Raw genomic sequence first — 22282 nt, forward strand, 5'->3', positions numbered from 1 at the left:
CTGCAGCAATATCCTGCCAAAAATATTCAAGGAAAAAGTTCATGCCTATAGTTCGACTCTTCTTACATGTTCAAATAATAACTCAGTAGCACAAAAAAAGACACAATTTCCCCTCTTACTTGCCTAGACTGTATTTTACTAAGAGTGTATTGCCTGTTAGAGCTGGTGGTGTACGGATGTGTGCCCAGGTGATGAAGAGAGAGAACACACACAGTAAAACAGAAAAAAGCAATGTCAGGCCAAAGGGCTCAGGCCTCTGCAAGTCCTGTCTTCTATACTCTGAATACAGGAAGGGAACTCTAAGCCAGGCCTGGTGGGCCATCCTTCAACCAGAACTTCTCGTTTCTCTGCAAAAGCCACTACTGAGCCACTTATAGTGGGTTGAATAGCATCGTCCAAAATTCACGTCTGCCTAAACCTCAGAATCCCAAAGCTTTGGGAAGCTGAGGCGGGAGGATGCTTTGACGCTAGGAGCTGAAGATGAGCCTGGGCAATATAGTGAAACCCCCATCTCTACAAAAATTTAAAAAACTAGGCAGGCATGGTGGTGTGCACCTATAGTCCTAGCTACTTGGGAGGCTGAGGCAGCAGGAGCATTTGAGCCCACGAGTTTGAGGCAGCAGTGAACTATAATCACACCACTGCACTTCAGCTTGGACAAAGCAAGACCTTGTCTCAAAAGAAGTAGAGTCTTCAGATGTAATTAGTTAAGCTAAGGTCATACTGAATTTTTATGGACCCTAAATCCAATGACTGGCATATTTTTTATTTATTATTATTTTTTTGAGACGGAGTTTCATTGCCCAGGCTGGAGTACAACGGCGCAATCTTGGCTCACCGCAACCTCTGCCTCCAGGGTTCAAGTGATTCTCCTGCCTCAGCCTCCTGAGTAGCTGGGATTACAGGCATGCACCACCATGCCCAGCTAATTTTTTTGTGTGTATTTTTAGTAGAGACGGGGTTTTTCCATGTTGGTCAGGCTGGTCTTGAACTCCTGACCTCAGGTGATCCACCCGCCTCTGTCTCCCAAGACTAGTATCTTTATAAGAGCAGAAGACAGAGAGAAACATGTACAAGAAAGAAAGCCATGTGAAGACAGAGGCAGAGACTAAAGTGATACTACAAGCCAAGGAATTGTGAGGAGCCACTAGAAGCCAGGAAGGCAAGGCATGAGTCTTCCTTAGAGCCTTCAGAGGGGGCATGGCCCTGCCAACACCTTGATTTTGGACTTCTAGTCTCCAGAGCTGTGAGATAATAAATTTCTGTTGTTGTAAGCCACCCAAGTTTGTGGTAATTTGTTATGACAGCCCAAGGAAACTACCACATCCATCCAAACAGACTGACACCATTTGTAATCAATGACAAGAGTGACACTAGGCAAACGTTAAAAGGAAAACTTCATACTGCTGCCAACTCAAATTCAACAAAAGAGAATCCTTGGTGCTTTTCTGCAAAAGCAGAAATGGGTTTGTTAATATGTGAGCAATAGGAGGAAGCATGACATATCCAGATGTCATTTACAAAATGAAAATCAAATTTTTAGATTTTTCTTGGTTTATTCAGCAATGCATCCAGAAATAAGTCATTTCATTTTAAATAAATATAGCTAAACAATGAACCAATTTTAAACTTTGCAAAATTCAGACCTGGTGCGGTGGCTCATACCTGTAATCCCAACACTTTGGGAGGCCAAGGCAGGCAGATCACCTGAGGTCAAGAGTTCGAGATCAGCCTAGCAAACATGGTAAAACTCTGTCTCTACTAAAAATACAAAAATTAGCCAGGCATAGTAGCACATGCCTGTACTCCTAGCTACTGGAGAGGCTGAGGCAAGAGACTCACTTGAACCCAAGAGGCAGAGGCTGCAGTGAGCCAAGATCGCGCCATTGCACTCCAGCCTGGTGACAGAGCAAGATTCCATCTCAAATTAAAATAAAATAAAATTCAGTTGCACCACTACAGAATGTAAATCTGAAGTTGCCTTCCAAGTAGTTTAATGACCTTTGTTTATAAAACTTACAGAAATGGAAGTTGTTTACCTAACAGTCATTAATTCCAATTGAGCTTTAATTGTGTATAGAGCATTAATCTTATCATTCAGTCAGGTGACTACAAAAGAAGGAAGCATCATAGTCTTTGTCCCCAGGAAAAAGTATTTTAGCTGGGGGAGACTAAGAGCAGTAGGAATTACTACTTTATAAAACTCAGGGATAGAAGGGCTCCTAACGCTATGCTTATTTGATTTAAGATATGAAGAGGCTGGGTGCGGTGGCTCACACCTATAATCATAGCACTTTGGGAGGCTGAGGCAGGAAGACCACTTGAGCTATGATCAATGACACTGCACTCCAGCCTAGGTAACAGAGCAAGATCCCATCTCTAAAAAAAAACAACAAAAATCGGGGCCGGGCTCGGTGGCTTATGCCTGTAATCCCAGCACTTTGGAAGACCAAGATGGGCGGATCACAAGGTCAGGAATTCGAGACTAGCCTGGCCAACACAGTGAAAACCCGTCTCTACTAAAAATAAAAAAATTAGCCAGTGGCATGCATTTGTAGTCCTAGCTACTGAGGAAGCTGAGGCAGGAAAATCACTTGAACCCAGGAGGTGGAGGTTGCAGTGAGCTGAGACCATACTATTGCACTCCAGCCTGGGTGACAGAGTGAGACTCCGTCTCAAAAAAAAAAAAAAAAAAAAAGCCAGGCACAGTGGCTCATGCCTGTAATCCCAGCACTTTGGGAAGCAGAGGCAGGTGGATCATGAGGTCAGGAGTTCGAGACCAGCCTGGTCAACATAGTGAAACCCCATCTCTACTAAAAAAAAATAATAAATTAGCCGGGCATGGTGTCACATGCCTGTAGTTCCAGCTACTTGGGAGGCTGAGGCAGGAGAATCGCTTGAACCCGGGAGGCAGAGGTTGCAGTGACCTGAGATCACACCACTGCACTCTAGCCTGGGTGACAGAGTGAGACTCTGTCTCAAAAAAAGAAAAAATAAAAAAAGATTTGAAGAACTGAAGTTTCAGTGAGTTTGTTTCCACACAGAAAGTTAGTAGCAGAGCAGAGTCTAAAATTCCTAACCTAGAAAATAAAAAAAGATCAAATAGAAACTTGCACTGCAACTGTGATACCAATTGAAGAAAAACTTAACCAAGTAAGCAGAGAGGCCAAGGCTGCACTGCTGAGGCTAGGCTTCCCTGCTACCCTCTGCTATTTAACAGCACAGCCGCCAAGAAGTGAGTACAGGTGCACAAGTAAGGTAGGGTATACCTACTCAGTAGGTGATGTGAAACAAGAGCCAAATCTTAAATATTTTTCTCTAAAACTGGGTGCAGTGGCTCACACCTGTAATCCCAGCACTTTGGGAGGCCGAGGTGGGCAGATCATGAAGTTAAGAGATTGACACCAACCTGGCCAACATGGTGAAACCCCGTCTTACTAAAAATACAAAAATTAGCTAGGCATGGTGGTGCATGCCTGTAGTCCCAGCTTCTCGGGAGGCTGAGGCAGAAGAATCATATCACTTAAACCCGGGAGGCGGAGGTTGCAGTGAGCAGAGATCGCGCCACTGCATTCCAGCCTGGTGACAGAACGAGCCTCTGTCTCAAAAAAAAAATTTTTTTTTCTAAAACTATCCTCCTACTGATTCTTACTATACACTTTTTATATTAAATGATCAGAAATCAAAGCCCCCAAATGGTTCCAACTTAGAAAGTCTACCCTCAAATCCAACAGATTAATTTTTGTAAATTTCAACCCATAGCTACACCATCATCCTCAGAACCTTCCTTTTCTATCTCCAAGATCACCATTATATTGACCTAAAGAGATACCTCCCTGAACTTCATTATATACCAGCCATACACAGAAGGCACATGACTTAAAATTTTTTCCTAAGTTCTTTTCCTGGCATTGGGAATCTGACATAAGAGGTACTTTTCAGTGTTACCTGTTTTGTAATACAGTAGAATCAGAATATCTGTGATATTTCCAACTGGAATAAAAGCAGCACAAAGAACTCTGTCCTCACTCCCTCTGAAGACACCAAGAGCATTCTGAATCAATGTCTCCACACTTTTGATGCAGCTGCTCCAATACCTTGTTAACATGAACACAGGGAAGGAAGGAAGGATGGGGTCCCAATACTCTTCTGGGTCTAACAAAATCACTTGTCTGGTACACTCGTCTCTCCAACCCTCTTCTGACCTACATTTTGTCCCTGGGTATGGTGACAATTTCCTGAAAGCGATCGCCTTCTTGTTCTCTCTCCTCCATTATCCCAAGAAAATACAAATATGATTACATGACTCTTCTGGTTGGTATTCCTCAAAAGCAGTCCAATGGCCAACGGAAAAAAATCTGCATTTCTTAGTATGGCATATAAGATCTTCATAATCTAGGTCCCACCCTCTTGCCTCTTTTCCCCTTGTCTCCAATGCCAAACTATTTGCCCCCAAGCGCCAAACTCTTGGTTTTGGCTCTTGCTGCTTGTCTCCATTCAGGCAACAGCCTAACTCCCATCTGAACTGCTTGGTTAACTTTGCATGTTTCAAATCCATCTCTGGACTCAGAGCATCCCGAAGTTTACCCTCACCTCTCCGGATGGGGAAGTCATTCCCCAATCTGGCTTTCAACATCACCGTCCATCATACAACCGCATCACAGCATTCACCAACCCGCACAGTGAGACTATTCTCGTAATTTCCCAGCTATTCTGGGACCTCCTTCCTCTAATGGGCCAGAGGTAATGGAGTTTGTAGAACGAAATGGAATGAGGGTTGAGGTCACGGTAACAGATTGCAACCACCGCTCTGGGTCCAGGGTTGGAAGGGGTAGGGAAAAGGGATCTGGGCAGCGCTAGCGGGCACCAATCACAGGTCGAGAGCGTGAAGCCCTACAGGAGACCTGGCCCAGGACGCGTGGGGCGACGGGTCTGCACCCTTTCCACTCTGCCCACTCCCGGCTCAATCTTGGCACTGCCCGTGAGGACCCCAGCTCGCTCCACGCCAGCATATGGGACCCTTTCGGCGGCCGCCATCTTGCTTTCAGCACTTCCGCCGGAAGCCCACATCGTGCCCCCGCCCCATCCGGCATCGTATTAAGGGAAGAAGGGGCTGTCAGGAAGTAAGGACATATTTGGATCTCTTAAGGTGACACCAGATCTTAAGGAAAAGGAGCCTACCAAGAGGGATGAACATTCTAAGAACTGCCTGGGTGGGGCCCTACAGAAGGACCACAAAAGTTCCAGGAAGGAAAGCAAGCAAGGCTGGAGCCACAGGGAAAGTAGGTTACAAAGGGATGTGATCTTGGCCTTTAGGATGTCACTTTACTGTCACTTTGAGCATCAAAGAGATCACAAATACTGAGGACTTCACCATTTGCTATAGTCAGAGATCTCCCAAACATTTTCCCACTGACAGGGGAAACCTTGGTTGCACAATCTGGGCAACTATATCTGCTGACTTGCATGCAGCATAAACTGACTGCAGGAGACAGAGGGGACAGGACAAACTCCAATCGAGATCAGGAAGGGAAGGACAGGGCTCAACTAACCAGCTGGGATCTGCAGATCTCACCCTATCTATGTCCTTGGGGAGTGTGCCAACCCCACTCTGCCCTGACCACATCAGATCTCTGTTCCCTGTAAGTTAATATAACAATCATACTATAACAGAATGCCCTAGGACAGGATGTTTAACAGTTCTATATATCTTACTAACCTTAAAATTGTCGGCTTCAAGTCAAGAAATAAGCTACATTGGAACCAATTCATATCCTAAAGTTACTTCCAGTGAAAACTGGAATTCATAGAGTAAAACTGTGGTCAGAGACAGAGGCAGTTTTATGGAGATTTTTTTTCTTTATTGAGAAACGTAAGACTTGGGTACATCAAATAAAACCAATTTCTGGGGGGAAAAATCAAAACCCACAATAGAAAAAAAAAGTTAACACTGTCTGGGCCACAGCAGAACCCAGAGAATATATTCGTATAATTGAAAAATTCTAGGTGCTTCGTAATTGACCTTTTGATACAAAATGACCTATTAAATTTGCAATTTGTAGTTCTTGGTGTTGAGGTCCATAGGACAAGCTAGGAAGTCTTCAAACCTTGAGCTGAATTCCATGAGGGGTTATTTGGCTTTTGAATCCTGTAAAGAAAAGTACCAACACAAATAAATGCATAATTAAATAATTTAGAGATTCATTAACATCTAGTGGATAAAGGAAGGTTGTCTATAGGAGGGTTTCTCAACCTCAGCAGTACTGACACTTTGGGCATTGTGTTGGGTCTGTCCTCCTGTGCGCACTTGTACGATGTTTAGCACCACCTCTGGTCTCTACCACTAGATGACAAGGCTCCTGAGGCCCTTGACAAGAGGGTCATGACTATGTCAAGTCAACCCTCCCGACGTACCAGCTCTGGTCCTTACCACATGCTTTTTCCTTAGCTCATTTTACTGTCTCTTCTTTCTCTATCTGGAGCACCCACCACCATCACCAGTACTAGTTGACCTTTATTCACTCAAGCCTGCAAAGTCTACAGTCCTCATAAGACGTCACCTGCAACACACTCCAAGGAACTAACCCTTATCAGGTGTGCCTGTCTCTCCCACTAGACCATGACCCTCAACAACACCAAGGTCTTTTATGTTTATTGTATTCCCAGAGCTAAGCAGAGAGAATATATACAACCTCAGGTCAAACCACAAAGACAATGTTCACAGGAACAAGGCTTTGGGATCTGATTATGAGAAAGGCAATTCTTAAAGCTCTGACGAGGTGGCTCTTTATGGAGAAAGCTGCTCCTTTTAACTCACAATCTGTAATTTCCTTTCTCCCTATTAACTCATCCAGGTGACAGAAAAAGTTCAGGGAACAGCCTGCCCAAGTTACCAGGTTAAATGGCAGAAAATGGCTCTATCCACTGCCCCATTCTTTTAGGATCATATTCACAAATCGAAACCACTGCAGAAAATGAAAATAGCCACACGTACGGTTTTTCCTTGTCTAAGAGGTAGCAGCAGCAACAGCGCCCACCTTCTGGGCAGCTTCTTTCTTGGCATGATGAGCCTGTAGAACTGCTACAGCTTCATCCACCTGCAAGAAATCTCCAGGTGGTCAGTGAAGCTAAGAGAGCTACTCCACCCCTCTCTAGTGCCCAGACCTAGTGGTGGACCAAAGCCAACCGCACAGATGATTCTAGGCTTCTGGTGCCGACTGCTTTCCAAAATACCCACAGCAGCCCCCAGTCAGTCAAGGCATGAAGGGAGGGGTCATGGAGGGAGCAGACCCCACTCTCTGCTGCACCTGGGGGTACAAGTTTGCCCCGAATCTTCCCAAGCTGAGAGCTGAAGCTACAGGGTCTGAGCCCCAGCTCACCTTGGAGCGGAGAGACTCAGGGGACTCTAACATGTGCAGTAGCTCAGAGTTGTCGATCTCCAGCAGCATTCCCGTGATTTTTCCAGCCAGGTTTGAATGCATTGTTTGGATGAGTGGGAATAAGCGTTCTCCTATGGGAAGGGTAGTTAATAAAAAAAATCAAATCCCAGTAAACAATGTATACTGGTGTCCTAGTTGGCACCAGACTCTGGCCCCCTCTTGTTCTGCAAGCAAGTGGGTCACTCACCCAGCATCTGCTTCTGTTCCTGGGGGGGTGCTGCGGCCAGCATGGAGGCAGTCAGTGGCTCCTGCCCCTGCACATGGACCGCAGGTTGCGGTGCCTGGGAACCAGGAGAGGCAGTGGGTTAGCATGGAGGAAAGGGTAACACTTGATGGTGGTTGAGAGCCTGTTCAATATCTGAACATCTGACTATGTGAACGAGGTGGCAGTCCTTGCTCTCAAGAACTAATTTCAGTCCTTGAAGAACCAAGGGGTATGGTGAGAAACAAGAGTGATATGGACATAAACACAATTACAATTAAAATGCATGCTATCAGAAAGTGAAGTGAAACGGAAATAATAAAACAAACCTATAGTGCTAGGCAAGCATTTCCTGATATTTCCATAATATACCCAAAGTTACTCAAGAATGCAAAGCCTTGTTATACATAAGGGTAAAGTGTACACTTATATATAACCTTTTCCTGAAAATTAGTTTTCCTTTAGGGTAATTCCCAGTGCAAACTGAGTCAAAAGGTGTAATTATCAACACATTTATAATTCCATTCCACATCACCTTAATTGTACCAAGTGTTTTTGTATCAAATGCTTAAAAACTGTCAACATGCAATGTCAATGCTAGTCAAAAAAAAAAAAAAGATATTTTACATAGTGATCAAGTTCTAAGAAATCCCCAACTTAGAAAGTATGAGACAGGACAGTTAAAGAGTAATCTAAGCAGCTTATGGGCCTGAAGGCTTAGTGTGGCACCTCCACAGCAAACTATTAAGCTCTCAAACAAACTAGTTGCATCTAGAGCACAGCTCTAGAGATAGCAAGTTATAGCTTAGAAAATCTAAGCTCTGGGTTCAACCCCTTCCCCTCCTACACACACTTTACAGCTTTGAAGGCGAACATCCAATCTGTAAGTTGAAGTTATTTCCTGCCTTAATGTACCAATCACATCTTGCAGAGCAGTCAAAGATCCAATAGGTCACTGGATATGGAAGTGACCTGGAGGCTCAAAGAGCTGAGTGAGCATGTTATGTCATAGTAAGAGCACTGGCTGCCCCTCTCTGAGGCATTTCTGAGTGAACTATCATTCAGAAGAGCACTTTTAAGCCCCTTCTCTCCCACTAGTGAGCCCCTGAAGGGCAGGGACAGTGAAATCAGAACATAGCGTCATAACACAGAGCAGGCATTTAATACCTGTAGAAGGAATCAAAGCAAAACTTCCTTTACATCAAGTGGAAATGGGGGAAATCCTTTTAAGCATTCTGTTTGGTGGACCTCACCTGCAGAGGCTGTATGGCAGGATGAGGGCTGCGGACACTGGAGGCGTATTTGTAGGGGGCAACAGCCCGGGGAGCAGCAGCAGCAACAGCAGCGCGTGGCGCTAAGTTCTGCACAGCTGTGGGAACGCCTTAGGGAAAGAACAAATACAATTAAAGCCCATCAGTCTGGGCAAAGACCCATCAAATCCCATCTTTCCCCCTTCTGTGTGCATCCAATACCACCTCCAGACTGGCAGCTGTCAGTCAGCCCTTGCTGGGCGGCACCAGCCCCACCAAAGTCCATAGCCAAGCGGTCCGGGCACTCAGACCCTACAACAGACCAGCAAACGCACATCAGTTTTGGCGGCAGATGTCCGACTGGCCACGTCCCACGGAAGGAGAAATTTCAAAGCACGTTTACACAACACATTGCACAGGGAGCCTCTACTGCTACTTTAGAGGATAAGCCAAAGGTTAACATCCAACTCTTTCCGCATCTTGGAATACAGGACATAGTCTGTAAAAACCGTTTCCTCGTATTCCTCACCCACCCAAGAGAACAGGCTACCTCTGTAGTCATCCAACTAGCAAACTTCTACAACTAACCTTTTTCACATGAGTCACCGATGAGCAAAGAATGTTAAAAGCAACAGACACACCCAGAACTCCTATCGTTTCTCTGCTCCTGAAGTGCCTACCTAAGCACACAGCTAAGATGACAGAACGAGGACTCGATAAATTCGAGCCCAACAAACTGACCAACCCAGGGCAGAGCCTAGTCATCCTGACTCCCTCCTCCCCGGGCCACACTTCTAAAGGCCAGTTTGCTCACCGACTCTCTGAGTGGTAGTAGGGAGGCCACGAGAGGCCGGAGCATTACCAGTTGGAGCCAGATGGCGAAGAGTTGGACGAGGCCCAGACTGGCGTATAGCACTCGGCATTCCTTGGAAGCCTGATGAAAAGAGAAATATTGCACATCACTGAGAAGTGAGGTGGACCAGAACCTAGACTGCCTCAGAGTGGGGAAGCAGGAAAGGCAGGGGAGACTAGGACAGGTATATCCTAGGCCATCAAATCACTGTTCCCCACCACCTACCTTGAGGTCTCCCACCTTGCTGCCAGCGTGGATTAGGCCTCATCTGTGCTAACTGGTTAGGTGTATAATATGGAGGCCTTCCCTGAGCCTGTAAGACAGAAGAATACCCCAAACGCCCTTTTAAGGACTGAACCCACGCTAGAGCAGTAGCTCATCTCACTAACCAGGACCTAAGCTAATTATTTAGAATACACGTTCTTTCTATTCAAAAGCTAAGGGGTCAGCTAATGGGGACTGCTTTACTCTGCTGTTGCCACCGTGGGTGTGTGTGTGTGACCATGGCTAAGTCCTTCATTTTTACTTAAAGTGTCCTTACTCTGACACTCTAGAACTCTAATAACCAAAAGTCCCTCTCCCCAACCACTGCATAATACTGCCAGCAGGCAGGTTCCCAAGAGCTGTGACTATACGGCACACCCACCTGTGGGACTGCTGGCACAAAGTAGCCACCCGCTGCAGGCTGGAACTGATTTAAGATGGCATTGGCAGGAAGTGCTCTCATTCCAGCCACTCGTTGCATATACTGGTTGGTCAGGTGAGCCTTTCTCTCTTCCTTCCTCTGGGCCAGGGCAACATATAGTGGCTTGGAACCCACAATGCGTCCATTCATCTCAGTGACTGCTTTGGTTGCCTCTTCAGGAGATGAGAAGCAGACGAAGCCAAACCCTTTGCTTCTTCCATCTTCCAACATTACCTACAAAATGAGACCAGCTACTTAAGAAATAAGGTGTCCCTGGTGGGGTATGGTGGCTCATGCCTGTAATCCCAGCTCTTTTGAAGGCTGAGGTGGGAGGGCTGCTTGAGCTTAGCAGGTTGAGACCAGCTTGAGCAATGTAGCGAGAGCCCACCTCAAAAAAACAAACGAAAAAACAAAGCAAACCCACAAATAGACAAGGAAAAAGACATGTCCCTGGAGGGGCAGGGAACTATTCAGAAGAACCAGAAAACATGGGTTCTGCTGCAGTCACTGAGTCTAGGTCAGGGGTTCAAACCTGGCATAGGATTTACCCCAGACCAACTAAGTCACAACCTCTAAGGTACCTAGGCTTCAAGTCCCCAGGTGATGCTAAAGTTCCACATATGGCTAATGTTAAAACTGGGAACCCAAAGATGTTTCCTGATACCTGGAGGATAGCTACTCCTGGGTAACCACAAAACATCTTGACAGTAGTGCTGAGAAATTTATTTTCAGATCTCATCTGCTCTAAGACCTCTGTGGACAAAACTCTAACAAGCTCTTAGCAACATCAGGATAACGCTTTTGGAATATCACTGGATAGGAGTTATAAAATGCTCAGGTAGGCTGGGCATGGTGGCTCACACCTGTAACACCAACACTTTGGGAGGCCGAGGAGGGCGGATCTGAGGTCAGCAGATCGAGACCATCCTGGCTAACACAGTAAAACCCCGACTCTACTAAAAATACAAAAAATTAGCCAGGCGTGGTGGCACGTGTCCCTATAGTCCCAGCTACTCAAGAGGCTGAAGCAGGAGAATCGCTTGAGCCCAGGAGGCGGAGGTTGCAGTGAGCTGAAATTGCACCACTGCACTCCAGCCTGGGTGACAGAGCAAGACTCTGTGTCTGAGGGAAAAAAAAAAAAAGAAAAAAAAGAAAGACTGCCACCATTAATTCAATGAGATGACCAGCTCAGAGATAGGCAGCCTAGATTCTACTCTTACTTGCCCTCCTGAGGCTCAATTTCCATTATATACTCCAAACAGCTACAAAGCCACAGGTCTACTAGTTCAGGCAGTCTTTTTCCACATTAAGTTCATCATTCACAAATGGCATATTTCCTTATTTGAAGACGCTATTCACTGTCTTCTCTGGTGTGCCTGTCATTGCTTTATGTCTTACTTAATGGCCCAGAGAGCCTCCTGAAGTGGAGGATAGGGAAGTAAAGATGTGCATCACTCTACAACTCTATGTCAATGAGGTGGGTCAGTTAGGTATGTGAAAAAAAAGTCACACCATGATCTTGAAAATGGTGACTGACAATTCAAGGTATGGCTCTTTTGCTCCCTTCTTAAATGCCAACTTGACTACCAGGCAGATAAGCAAGGAGAGACTATCACTCCTTACACCCATGGGGGCCAGTCAAGGGGATCAATTACAAAAAGGAAAGGGTAAGGAACTGGGCAAACTTGCAGTTGGCTTCGGGCTACAACTGATAACATTGCTTTGTATAACATTCCCAGGTTGGGAGCAACTCCCACTAAGAGGCAGGGCAGGGCCAGTAAGCCTTTACCAGCCCACATGGCTTCCCTTCCCATCAACTAAAGGACTTTGTGGCATCTGACACACCTCTGCTGAGCAAGACCAGAGTCTGCATCAGGCTCCGATGCCACCAGTTTCCATCCTGCTCGCAAAATGCCAAGGATAGGCCGTACATCATCCCCGTGTAGTCAGCATTTTCTTGTTCAAGGACTAAAATTCCCCAACTACAAAATAAGGCTCCTACTTGCCCTGCTAACTTAGTTGATATGATTATCAGAGAAAATCAAGCAAATGATGCACACTATGAAACATGGAAAAACAACCGTCCACTCCCCTTTCCTCTCTTTATAAGACCAGGGTAGATGTTCCCAAGCCCACCTCCAAAAATTTTCAAAATACCTTAATTCTCAAGGAGAAAATGTGGCAGAGCTGTAGAGACAGGCCCCAAGACAAATGGAAAACAACCTGTCTGGATTTCCTCTGCTCATACTGTAGCACCATCTGTCCCCACACCGGCACGAAGCAGCAAGGAATGGGAAAGATTCAGGTGCTCTGGGTTGGCAGGGAGGGGCTGGGCCAAATTCCTCTGCAGACTTCAGTGCTTGGGAAACAGTGTAATGTTAATCTAATGAAATGCCATTCTCCCAGAATGTGTACTCTGATGGGTAATTGAAGGCAAGGAGGAATCTGCTAGAAAAATGTAGTAACTACTCTCAGAAATGAACAAAATTTAAATCCTATTCCTTCAATGGAACAAATGCCAGTAAGCCTATAAGAGAATACTACTGCTTTTGATCCCCATATCTCAGTATTGTAATACCTTAGCACTGGTAATTGATCCAAAAGGAGAAAACTCTTTCCTTAATTTCTCATCATCAATAGTATCATCCAAGTTCTTAATGTAGAGATTCACCCCCTAAAGGAAAAAGATGAATGTTAACTGCACTTCTATACCACAAATATTTCCTAAGAAAGTGGTTCCCAAAGGGTGGCCCCCAGACCAGGAGCACCAGCATCTTTGGGAACTTGTTAGAAATGAAATTCTCAGGCCAGACCCCAAACCCAATGAATCAGAAACTCTGGGGCTAGAGCCCAGCTATCTGTTTTAACAACCTCTGCTGATGATTCTGAGGCAAGCCCCAAGTTGTGAAACTACTGCACTGAAGCTGACAGGATCATCAGTGCAGTCACCTTTTGTCACTTCTCCCCACAGCTGCTCTTGTGACCACTTCACCCCAGCAGGGGTCTTCTTGAAGCCATGCCAAACAAAGGAGTCTCATTTAAGTAAAAGGAACCTACATGGCTAAAAGCAACAGGCTGAGGCTTCCAGAATAGAGAACTTCTTGATGAATAACCTCATTTCTCTTGTCTCTGGTTCTATAATAATCAGTCCTATGTGGTAGGTATATATCCTTTTAAGCCTGATATTCTTGAGGAAAAAGGGAGGAAGAACAGACTCCAAGTCCCAAAAAACAAAGCCTGCTAATCATAAGGGTGTTCTGCAAACATTTCACGGCAAATCCCATTGCCAGGCTGGGCCAAGACCACCTTACCTGATATCGACTAATTCTCTCCTGTTTCAACTGCTCAAATTTCCGTTTTAACTCTGCCTGCCGTTCTACTTTCTTTTGTGCACGGCCTACAAATATGATTTTCCCACTTATTTCTTTTCCATTCATCTCTTCCACAGCCTAGAGAGGAAAAATATGTCTTTAAAATCAAGTTGCAGAGATGGGGCCTTATTCTAAAGGTCTAAGTCCCAACTTAGGACTGAAAACTAAATTCATTCCACCTGTCACACAAATCCAAACTTCCTCATCTGTAAAGTGAGGTTAATATTTAAATGGGTTATTGATCTAGATAATATAGAAATAGTACAGGTAGGTGTATAAACACAACTGTGGTGACATGAGCCTAGGGTGATAATCTTCTGGCTGCCAGTAAATTCTGCAGGTGCTTGTGTGGGTATTGAAGTGATAAATGTTGAGAGTCTGGCACAATGCTTTGCCCACAAGTAGCTGCTGTGCTGTAATCAAATCAGCACTCCCTGGGCTTTAGTTCTCTCACCTATGCAGGGAACAAACATCTGTCCCATTCTTTCCATAACTGATAGCTGAGGTGACAGGTATGTGCCAAGTGCTTTGTAAACACCTACACAATACGTTAACTTGTGGAACCCAGGAAGATGATCCCAGAGTATAGTAATGATACATCTACTACTAGATACTCAGACCATCCCAGCTCCAGCTAGATGCTAGCAAGACCCTACCCATACTCTACCCACCTCTTACAAGCTTTTCCAGCCTTTGTGGTACACTCACCTTATTGGCATCCTCGTGTTTTTCGTAACTCACAAAGCCAAAGCCTTTGGATTTCCCATTGGGATCTCTCATCACCTTGACACTCAGGGTCTTACCTATTACCAAAGGACAGAACTATTAGTAACACCATTTCTAGCATAGCTAGAGAGAAGGCTTCCCTCTAGAAACTCACTTGAAGCAAATCTCTGGAGCAGTGTCCTCATCTCTTAAGAACAGATGGGTCTGGTGAACTGTGAAAGGGGACGAGGACCCCCAACTTACCAAACTGACTGAATAGCTCTTTCAGATTCTCATCATCCACCTCTTCCCCGAAGTTTTTGATATAAACATTGGTGAATTCCTTGGCTTTGGCTCCAAGCTCGGCTTCCCGCTCTTTGCGAGACTTGAATCTGCCCACAAATCTAAAAAGAAACCATGAAGAACAGCAATCATCCAAAGGAATAAAACATGATTTCCAGGGACCCAAAGGAATACAGGATAAAGGCTGACAGGAGAGTTTAAAACACGAGATCCCCATCCACCACCGAAGAGGCTCAGAGACACCCCAAGTCCCCAGCAGAAAGAGAAAAAGGCAGGACTATCCTGTGAAGACCAGCCCCAGGGCTCCTGGCTTAGACCAGGGCTACTCCTACCACATCACACTGCCTTCATGAAGAAAACTGATGACCATGTTTTTAAAACGCTCATTTCTGTGCAACTATGTAAATGCATAGAAAAGGTCTGGAAGGATACAAACCAAACTGTTAACAGTGGTCAATCCTAGGCATGAGATTGTTGGAGCGAAGGGGCACCCTTTGCTTTTTAAATTTATTCATTTTGGTACTGTTATACTTAAAAAAAAATTATTCATACACTGACATTTTTTTATTTCTTTTTAGTGGTATCTGTAGATCAACCACTGGACAGACATTATAAATATAACCCACCCTTTGGTATGTTCAATGAGATATGTTCAATGAGACAAAGGACAAAAATTATTTTTGCTTCTAACAGCCAAGACTTATTGTCCCTTCTCCTCCCCACATGACTTTACTAAGTTCCCCCTCTCTGCATTCTATAGTAACAACCACAACAAAGCAACAAGGTCTGTTATGAAGTTTTTCTGCCAAGGGACGGGATTTTTCATTGTCACCAAGTACTACTGTGGAGCCAGCCTTGTATTAGGTCACTGATTCGTAAGTTAGAAAATGGAGAACCACGGGGACAATTTGGCATCAACCACTAGCGGGGGACCCATGGACAGACCTGAGTCACAGGAAAGCCAAGGTCACACTGCTAGTATATAGCTCCTGGTCAGTCCAGGGCCCTCTCCACTCTGCCGCTGGCCAAGACCCCCACTCAGAGTGAGCTTAGAGCTGCCTTCCAGCCAGCCCCAGTTGCTGATGCTCACAAAACCCACAGACAGATGCCTTTAAGGGAGAGGCGGCAGGCAGGCCATGGCTTGGGCAGGAAGCCCACCTTGGCGAGTCAAAAGGGCTGCCACGGCTCAGGCAGGGAGACTCACCAGCCCTGGAGTGGAGAGGTAGGAGCAGGCCACACTTGGGCCGAGAACCAGTAGCCGCCTTGTGTGTGCCAGTTAATACCGAGGTGGGGCCACGGCTGGCTCATGCGATGGTTGTTGCTCCGGACTGGGACACTCACACTTTGCGGTCATTGAGGAGCATGCCATTCATCTTCTCGATGGCCTTGTCGGCAGCCTCTTGGGTCTCGAAGTGGACAAAGGCATAACCCTTCGAGCCGTTCTCATCGCACACCACCTGTCAAAGACAAGGTGGACCACTTTAGCACCACTGGCCAGCTCCAGAGACATGAGAACCTCAGGGTATCTTGTACCCTATGCAAACCACAGTGCTGCAAGAAGACAAACCATTTTCCAAGCCCACAACAGATTTTCAGTGTAGTGTGGCATTAGACACATACACCACCACCGTGTAAGTTTTAAAGTGCTCAGCATAAAACTGATGTGTAGAAGGAAGAGAGTGAATTTATGCTTCTAAAGGGATTAAGTTTACTGAAGACCAGAGACACTTCTCTGGTCTGCTCCTTTCCCCCAACCCAAAAGAAAAACCTTCTGGGGCTTTCCAAAGCTAAAAAACAGGAAGGCTATTTCAGGCTGAGGAAAGAACAGTGCACGAAAGCACGTGCTGGTTATGCTGGGTGTGCCCCTGAGATTATCCATGGGAACTTTTAGGATTCCATTCCCAGCATTCTGAAAATTCCCATACCCTGATGCCCACTTCCAAAGTAGTTCTCCATTTGGTTATTTATCTTGTTTTCAAGATTCAATTAATTATTCTGCTAAAATCATTTAATCAGTGTTTACCTTGCAGGATAGAATGTTTCCAAAAGCAGAAAAAGTATCATAAAGTGCCTTGTTATCTATAGATTTGTCCAGGTTCTTGATGAAGACGTTTCCCACACCAGATTTTCTCAAAGAGGGATCCCTCTGAGACCACATGATGCGGATTGGCTTTCCCTTAATCACATCAAAGTTCATGGTGTCCAAAGCCCGCTCAGCTGTAAGAGAGAAACACGTTTCAATAGGGATGGAAAACATCAGCTCCCACAGGCCAACATCCTAAGAACAGATTCCTCTAGGACTTTTCAAGGTAATGACCCTTGATAAAAGGCAACTCTATTAAAATAAAAGGGCATCAGATTCCTCCAGCCTGCACTGTTACTAAGGGCAGAGTAAGTTCCAGTTAATGACTCTACTTCATGACAGAAGTCTGAACACCCCTCTGGGTCTGTGCCCTTGTTGGATAAAGGGGTCATAAGTGAAGACAATCTAAGTGGCCTTAATGACACCAAGAGCCAATAATACCTCACATTTGACCAAGCTTTACCATTTAGAAGAGACTTTGCAGACTACCACCCACCATGACTCAGGTGGGACAGTTATGAAGTCATTTAGTCTGCAATCCAGGAGCAAATGATCTGGAGAAAAAAAAGTGCTATCCTTGAATTCAGTCCAGTTTCTTTTATTTTCAATTTCTGAGAACAAAAATTGACTTAAACAAAAAAGCATCAATCATCAAAATGGATACAACTGGTCATACATGGAAAAGTTCTCTGCACCATCACCACAAGGATTAAACCACGATACCTTCTGCCTAAGCAGACAGTGCGCAGGTGGTAGGCCCCACACCTACTGGTTTCCAGACCTTCTGAAGCCTTAATCGGAGTTCTGTAGAATTCTAGGAGTTCGGCTACCCTACGTGCCCAACCAATTTCCCCATCCAGTGCCTTGGAATGCTTCCTCAGCTTCCCAGCCAAGTCTATGTGTGCACCACAGAGACCATTTAAAGAACCAAAAGCTGGGCAGGGCACGGAGGCTCACGCCTGTAATCCCAGCACTTTGGGAGGCAGGCAGATCACCTGAGGTCGAGTTCAAGACCATCCTGACCAACATGGAGAAACCCCGTCTCTACTAAAAATACAAAATTAGCTGGGCATGGTGGCGGGTGCTTGTAATCCCAGCTACTCAGGAGGCTGAAACAGGACAATCATTTGAGCCCAGGAGGTGGAGGTTGCAGTGAGTCCAGATCACACCATTGCACTCCAGCCTAGGCGGCAAGAGCGAAACTCCATCTCAAAAAAGAAAGAAAGAAAAGAAACAAAAGCTAAAATATATCAGCACCTGCCAGCCAAAACACTTCTCATCACTAATGGCAACAAGGATACCCAGATCTGGTGGCCACTTTTCCTTAAGGCTATTACGGCATCTACTTACAATGACATCACCCAGAACCTCCTCCATGAGGGGATTTACACAGGCTCAGAGCAGGACAACCTGCTCCTTGCCTCAAGCCAGCATCTCACTTAAATCGGGGGACAAAATTCCCCAACTCTGGCGCTCTACAAGCTCAACTGTTGTATCAGCCAGAAGAATTTATTTTCACTTATTATTTTCAACAACTTTCCCCACCCACTTCAGAAGGTGGGCTCATCTGTATGGGGGTAGTTGGGGAAAGGGGAGATGACAAGACAGAACCAAGTCAGGAACAGTTCAGGTACAGAGGAGTTTGCTTTTGATGGCTATCAGAGATACACAGCTGGGATCGGAAACTATTTCATTAATTAGCAGTAAAGGAGCCCATTTCAACACAGCTCCTCATCTATTTCCAGACAGCACTGCACGAGGCAGGCTGGCTTGGTCTGACAAATCTGGCTGCACTTATTTATAGCAGAGAGAGGTCCTGCAGAAGTATGTGTTGGCAGACACACTGACCAATAGCTTCTGCTACCTCTATGTGACACGACTTTTGTTCAGAAGTCAAGAAGGCAGACAACAGCTAATGCGGTACACTATCCCCCAAAATGACCACGCTCAACTACCTTCTTTGCGCTCCTATGGCCATAGACAGAACTCAGCTTGGAGCACACTGGATTGACGGTATCAATACCTAGTCCCTCTCAACATGTCCCATTCTCTGGTCTCAGCTGCAACCCGAGCAAGTAAACTCTGGGCCTCAGACAGTGAACAAAGTGGGGACAAAACTAGGGGCCTGGAGATCCTTTGCCATAGAATGGCTTGTTTCTCCCAGTCATAATCTCTGCAGTTGTTCCTTTTTAATCTGGAGTCACGTGCAGCCTCTGATCAGGTTTCCTTTGGCCTCACTCCTGCCACGCCTGCAGCATACCTCTCCATGCTCCTGCTAAGGCCACAATCTGGGGTGCCAGAGCACTGTGCTGGGAGTCCCAACTTGGCTTCCTTTTTGCATTCCTTTTCCTTCCCAGGAGTTCCATTTTCTTCAGATCGGATGAAGTAAAAGGGCTCTGACAAGTGCAAAGGACTGTTACAGCTAAGGTGACAAATGCCACCAGCCCAGATTTTCAAGTGATGCTTCCCCAAACTACCTCCACACCACTCTCTACAGCAGAGCCTGGATACCATCTGTCCAAAGCAAAGCACTCCTCCACTCCAGTGGCAAACACACTGACCAAGGAACCGGCCTGGCACATGCAGCTCCTGTGACACTAACCTAAGTCTCTGCTAGAGTTTAACGCACAGAATCCTTCCCCCTGCTTCCTGCCTGCCCTGACCGATCCCTCATCAGCACATCAGGTGGTCAAGGTTAGTTAAGATGGGGGAGTGGGCAGGAGCTTTGCAATGTAAAACTTTTGCGGGGAATTGTTTCACCCGTCCCGCCTTTTTGGCAGGCCTGTGAGAGGGCACATGCAAGGGTCTCTAACAGCCCAGCCCCACTGACAAGGACCACACACAGTGGAATGCCAGTGACTTCCTTCTACTCCTGTTTTACAGTCTCCTTGGGTTCCAACCCCACCACCAGCAACACCAGCGAGTAGCCCAAGGTCACCCAGTTAGCAAGTGGTAGAAACAAGATTGAAACTCGAGTCATCTGATGCCAGGTCCGTGCTCTCAACCTCTGCACCCTGCTCCCACCTTCGGTGGCAACATGCTGTCCTGAGGCCGCCCTCCTCGGCAGGAGGGTCCTGCCGGAAGACGACTCCCGGGGTCCGCCGGGCTCCCACGCACGTGTGGGCACAGCTTCTACTCACCATCGGCCGGCTGCTGGAAGTTGACGTAGGCATAGCCCAAGGAGCGGCGGGTGATCATGTCGCGGCAGACCCGGATAGACAGCACAGGCCCCGCGGGGCTGAACTTTTCGTACAGCATGGCCTCGGTGACGTCCGAGTGCAGGTCGCCCACGTACAGGGAGGCCATGGGGTAGCTGCTGGCCGCAGCGTTCATCTCCCCGCCCCCCACCACCCCGAGCCCCGCCAGGAGGACTTCTTATCGGGCCCGCCGCAGGACAAAAGGGGCGCCCTCGGAGCCGGGGCCCGCGCCGCGGCTCACAGGTGGCACCGGCGAGGATGAGCTGGAGTCGGCGGGCTCGCAGACTTGACGGAAACGGGAGGTGGGGGCCAGCTCCCACGGCCGCGGCACCGCAGACAAAAGGCTCTCCGCACAATACGGCCCTCCCCGCGACTTTGCGCTTCTCCGCGGTCCTGGTGCAAAGCTCCAAATTTCAAAAAATCAAAGTAGGAAAAAAAATTAAATGGGGAATCCCCTTCCGAAGGGTAAAGATCCTTTAAGAGGCGACCGGACGCTGCCCACGGCGGCCTCGGGGACACGCGTTTCTCTATAAATATAGGCCTCGGGCTCCGGCGGTTTAAGATTACAACCGCCGGGGCAGAGGGTAACCAAATCTTTGTGGGCGCCGACTCCGCGAGCCCCGGGCGGGCGGCGAAGGGCAGCGCGGACACGTGGTGCGCGGGGCCGGCGCGGGGCTCCGGCGGGCGGCGGGCGGCGGGCGGAGGGCGCGGCAGGCCGGGCGGGCGGCTCACCCCGGGACCGACGGAGATCGACGGACGCCAAGCGCGGCGGCGACGGGCGCGGGGCAGGCCGGAAGCGTGCGAAAGTGACTTCCCCGCGGGTTCTCCGAGGAGGACTCGCTTTTTCTTTCCCCCTTTTTTTTTTTAAGGATTTTGAAGCGTTTTCGGATTTTTTTTATCTTTTTCTCTTTTTTTCCTCAGGCTGCGGAGCCCGAAAGCGATAGAGGCGGCAGCGACCCGGGGCGGAGAGAGGCGGCCGAGGGAGCCACCGCTCCATTTATACCCGCCCGCCCCGGGCGCTGCTGGTCGAAGGGCGCCTCGCGACCTGGGCGCAGTCGTGCCCGCCCACTCGGCCCGGGGGCCCGAGGCGGGGCGGCCACGCGAGAGCGACCCGGCGCGGCCGCGCGGCGCCACAGCGACCCCTGGCGTGCGGAGGACCGCCCAGCTTGCGGCTGCCGGAGACCCCAGGGCCCCTTTCTGTAACAAATAAATAGTTAACACCCTCCCGCCCATCACCGGAGAATAGAACCTAGAGGCCATTTAACCTGCCCACACGCATGATGTTTAAAATTCAATGGAATGCCTAATTGTGAAATAAAGGTGACATAAAATAAGTTAAAATAAAATAATAGGTGGTCCAATAGGTAAATGTTTGGGTCCAAATACAGCAGAAGATTTGTGAAGTTTTCAGAATACTGTTGACCTAGAGGTAGACTCGTCAAGAGCTATAAATGCAAGCAATATCCATAGGTGATGGGATTTTCTGAAAAGATGAGCAAATTTTGGTAAAGCTTCAATGAAACGAAACACAAGCATCCCTTCTATTAACATGCTGGTGGCATTCCTGGACATTTAGTTTGAATTTAAGGGCACAGAAATATTTTCTGTTTCTATGTTTGAAGTTGAATAATTGCAAAAAGATTTTTCATCTGCATGCGGGTCTGGCAGGTCACTTGAAAGTCATATCACTTTATGGGACTATGTTATATGGGACTGTCCACATGCATTGCAAGATATATAGCATCCTTTCCTCCATAAATGCCAGGAACCACCTTTGCCATCACTGTGACAACCAAAAGCAGAAATTGCCAAAAGGCACACAGACATCCCCCTTGAAAAGCATTGATTTAAGTAAATGTATTTATATATTAATTCATTCAAATAAATGGTTAATCTGAGCCTACTCTATGCCAATGTCAATACAGGTGCTGGAGATACCACGGTGGACCAGAAGTCACTCCCTCTCTCATGGAATTTATATTCTAGTAAGTATATTAAATCAAGAAACACTGGCTGGGCGCAGTGGCTCAGGCCTGTAATCCCAACACTTTGGGAGGCTGAGGCAGGCGGATCACCTGAGGTCAGGAGTTCGAGACCAGTCTGGCCAGCATGGAGAAACCCCATCTCTACTAAAAATACAAAATTAGCTAGGCATGGTGGCGCATACCTGTAGTCCTAGCTACCCAGAGGCTGA

General features: G+C 46.9%; 1 protein-coding gene, 1 long non-coding RNA gene and 1 other non-coding gene across 8 annotated transcripts in view; all 3 read right to left on the minus strand.

The window, feature by feature from the left end:
• The window catches only part of LOC110568557 (uncharacterized), a 36417-nt gene extending 31383 nt beyond the window's left edge, over nucleotides 1-5034 (minus strand). For both annotated transcript variants that reach the window (XR_010341169.1, XR_010341168.1), the window contains exon 1: nucleotides 4594-5034. This is a non-coding gene — a long non-coding RNA (uncharacterized LOC110568557). The remainder of the gene's footprint in view (nucleotides 1-4593) is intronic.
• An 801-nt stretch (nucleotides 5035-5835) lies between these two features.
• Nucleotides 5836-21061, minus strand: PABPC4 (poly(A) binding protein cytoplasmic 4). 5 transcript variants are annotated; one of them, XM_012439122.3, is made up of 16 exons: nucleotides 20032-21061; nucleotides 16832-17025; nucleotides 16150-16265; nucleotides 14770-14909; nucleotides 14509-14603; nucleotides 13741-13878; nucleotides 13008-13103; nucleotides 10391-10663; nucleotides 9970-10057; nucleotides 9754-9825; nucleotides 9117-9203; nucleotides 8895-9022; nucleotides 7627-7720; nucleotides 7380-7510; nucleotides 6995-7097; nucleotides 5836-6148 (listed from the first exon to the last, which is right to left on the minus strand). In XM_012439122.3, the coding sequence occupies exons 1-15, from the start codon at nucleotides 20222-20224 to the stop codon at nucleotides 7008-7010; spliced, it is 1935 nt and encodes a 644-aa protein (XP_012294545.2). In that variant the 5' UTR covers nucleotides 20225-21061; the 3' UTR covers nucleotides 5836-6148; nucleotides 6995-7007. The 5 variants fall into 5 exon arrangements, with proteins under 5 accessions (XP_012294545.2, XP_012294543.2, XP_012294544.2 ...); XM_012439120.3 differs by having other exon boundaries at nucleotides 9706-9825; XM_012439121.3 differs by having other exon boundaries at nucleotides 9706-9825; nucleotides 9985-10057; nucleotides 20032-20262.
• On the minus strand, nucleotides 12604-12738 carry LOC135273517 (small nucleolar RNA SNORA55). Its single transcript, XR_010341307.1, has one exon. It is a non-coding gene; the product is annotated as a small nucleolar RNA SNORA55 (small nucleolar RNA).
• Nucleotides 21062-22282: the final 1221 nt, after the last annotated feature.

The sequence above is a fragment of the Aotus nancymaae genome, unplaced genomic scaffold, assembly GCF_030222135.1.
Source record: "Aotus nancymaae isolate 86718 unplaced genomic scaffold, 86718_ANA_hifiasm-v0.15.2.pri h1tg000007l, whole genome shotgun sequence".
NCBI lineage: Eukaryota > Metazoa > Chordata > Mammalia > Primates > Aotidae > Aotus > Aotus nancymaae.